This window comes from Crocuta crocuta, unplaced genomic scaffold, assembly GCF_008692635.1.
Source record: "Crocuta crocuta isolate KB4526 unplaced genomic scaffold, BGI_CrCroc_1.0 scaffold443, whole genome shotgun sequence".
NCBI classification, from domain to species: domain Eukaryota; kingdom Metazoa; phylum Chordata; class Mammalia; order Carnivora; family Hyaenidae; genus Crocuta; species Crocuta crocuta.
The window spans coordinates 1555673-1557741 of NW_027529446.1; the positions used below are offsets into that span (position 1 = coordinate 1555673).

Sequence of the window (2069 nt, forward strand, 5' to 3'; positions counted from 1 at the left end):
CGCCCCGCCCCCACCTCTCCTCCTCGCCCTCCAGCAGCTTGCGGTAGGCGCTGATCTCCATGTCCAGGGCCAGCTTCACGTCCAGCAGCTCCTGGTACTCGGCCAGCTGCTGCTGCATCACGTCGCGCATCTCTGTCATCTCCTGCTCCTTGGCGTCCAGCATCTTGCGGAACTTGTCCCGCTCCCCGGCCATGGTCTCCTCCAGCTCGCGAATGCGGTCCTCCGCGGCACTGGCCTGGGAGGGGCCGGGGCGGCCAGGTCAGCGCGGCCTCCGCAGGCCCCGGGGGGGGGAAGCCCNTGACCGTGGGCGCGCCCGCGCGGGGGAGGGGCAGAGAGCATCTCAAGCGGGTTCCAGGCTCCGGGGCCAGCGAGGAGCCAGAGCCAGACACGGGCTCAATCAGGAGTGTGACACTTAACCACCGACTGAGCCACCCAGGCACCCCTGGGAGCATTTCAGTGACGCTGTGAAAACAATCCCTGACCGGCTGGCTCAGGTGCCTGGGGTCAGAGAGAGAGACCCGGGCCTCGGGGCAGCAGAGCGCACACAGCAACGCCTGGGAAACCCGGGGCCCCACGCACAGCTGTCCCAGGCCCTCGGTGGGGTCACGGGCAAGCAGAGGGCGCCGTTCACCAGCCTCCGGCTCCAGGGAAGGGGAGGCCCCCCCACCCCAGCCCAGAGGGCTGTCACTTATCACAGTGCGTGGTCACCTGTAAGAACAGGAATGCCTCTCAAGGAAGCCAACCCTGTTTACAACGACCCACGAACAGCACACCCACCTTCACGGATGCCTGCCTCAGGGCACCCCTCCAGGAACCCTTCCCGGGGGCCCTTCCGGCTCCCCTGGCAGGCCCCCTCACCCCTGCCTTCCGGGGCCCCCTGGTGTCCTTCACTGGTGCCTCCGAGGGGCTCCTCCCAAGGCCAGGGTCCCTTCCAGATCCCCTCGAAGGCTCCGGTTCTCTGGTGGCCGCCTTCAGGGGTCCCCTCGCGGGCCGCTCCCCGAGGCCCCTGGCGGCCCTGGCTCTCACGGGGCACGGCTGGAGCGGCACACCGCTCCTCCGGAGCACGGACATCCTTCCCGCGGGCAGCTCGCCCCGGCAGTGAGGGCGGCAGTGAGGGCCCCAGGGTTCCGTCCTGGCCGTGACAGGACAATGGGCTCTGTGACGACGGGCCGGGAGGGGCCCCAGAAGCCCCTGCTCTAACCACCAGGGGCGCCCCTTCGCTCCCAGGCGGGCCCAGAGTTTAAGGGCAGGGGGAGGTCCGGAAGCAGGTGGGCCTCCCCTCCCTCGCGGGGGAGGGTCTGCCGCGGGCTGACCGGTGGCGCCCGAGAGGCGTCCACGTCCTAGTCCCTAGAGCCTGCCGCGTGACCTTATCTGGAAGAGGGGGCTTTCCAGGTGCAATTAAGAGTCTCAAAATCCGATCGCTCTGGATTACCTGGGTGGGCCCTAGACGCAGTGACAAGGGTCTGGGGAAGGACAGAGGCCAGGTGAGGGCAGGCTCAGATGGGGAGGTGCCCGGAGGCCCCGCCCCCCGGCCCACGCCGTCGCCGGGCCCCTGACCCTGGGCAGCGGCCGCACCTCCTCGAAGACGCTCTTCCGGAAGTCGAGCTCCTCCTGCAGGCTCTGGCAGCGGTTCTCCAGGTCCACGCGCATCAGCGTCTCCTTCTCCAGCTGCTTTTTGGCCACCGCGTGACCGTCCTCCGCCTGGGGGACACAGGACAGCACGGGGACGTGACAGTCGGCCCTACCACATGGCTTCTCGGGGCGCGGGGCCTCCCCTTAAGCACAGGGACGGGCCGTCGCCAGGCTGGAAACCCTCTCGCACCCAACGGGACGGGCGCCGCCTGGGCCCCGCGGCACCCGCANAGCTGGGCCCGCAGCTCCGCCACGTCGCTCTCGAGGCCCCGCTTGTCGCCGAGGGCGGCGGCCAGCTCCGCCTCGCTCCGGTGGAAGAGGGACTCCAGATCCTTGACGCGGCCCTGGGCCACCGCGAGCTCCCCCTCCCTCTTCTTGGAGCTGAAAGGGAAGAGCGGGACTCAGCGGCGGGAGGGGAGGCAGCCCCGCGGAGCCCG

At 70.0% G+C, this 2069-nt stretch overlaps 1 protein-coding gene across 1 annotated transcript in view; it reads right to left on the bottom strand.

Moving 5' to 3' along the window:
• Positions 1-2069, bottom strand: part of LMNB2 (lamin B2) — a gene marked incomplete at its 5' end in the record, with an annotated part of 15443 nt that overhangs the window by 2276 nt on the left and 11098 nt on the right. The window contains 4 exons of the mRNA XM_077760621.1: positions 15-235; positions 794-1132; positions 1450-1701; positions 1833-2013. Of these exons, the coding sequence (XP_077616747.1) occupies positions 15-235; positions 794-1132; positions 1450-1701; positions 1833-2013 (993 nt within the window). The remainder of the gene's footprint in view (positions 1-14; positions 236-793; positions 1133-1449; positions 1702-1832; positions 2014-2069) is intronic.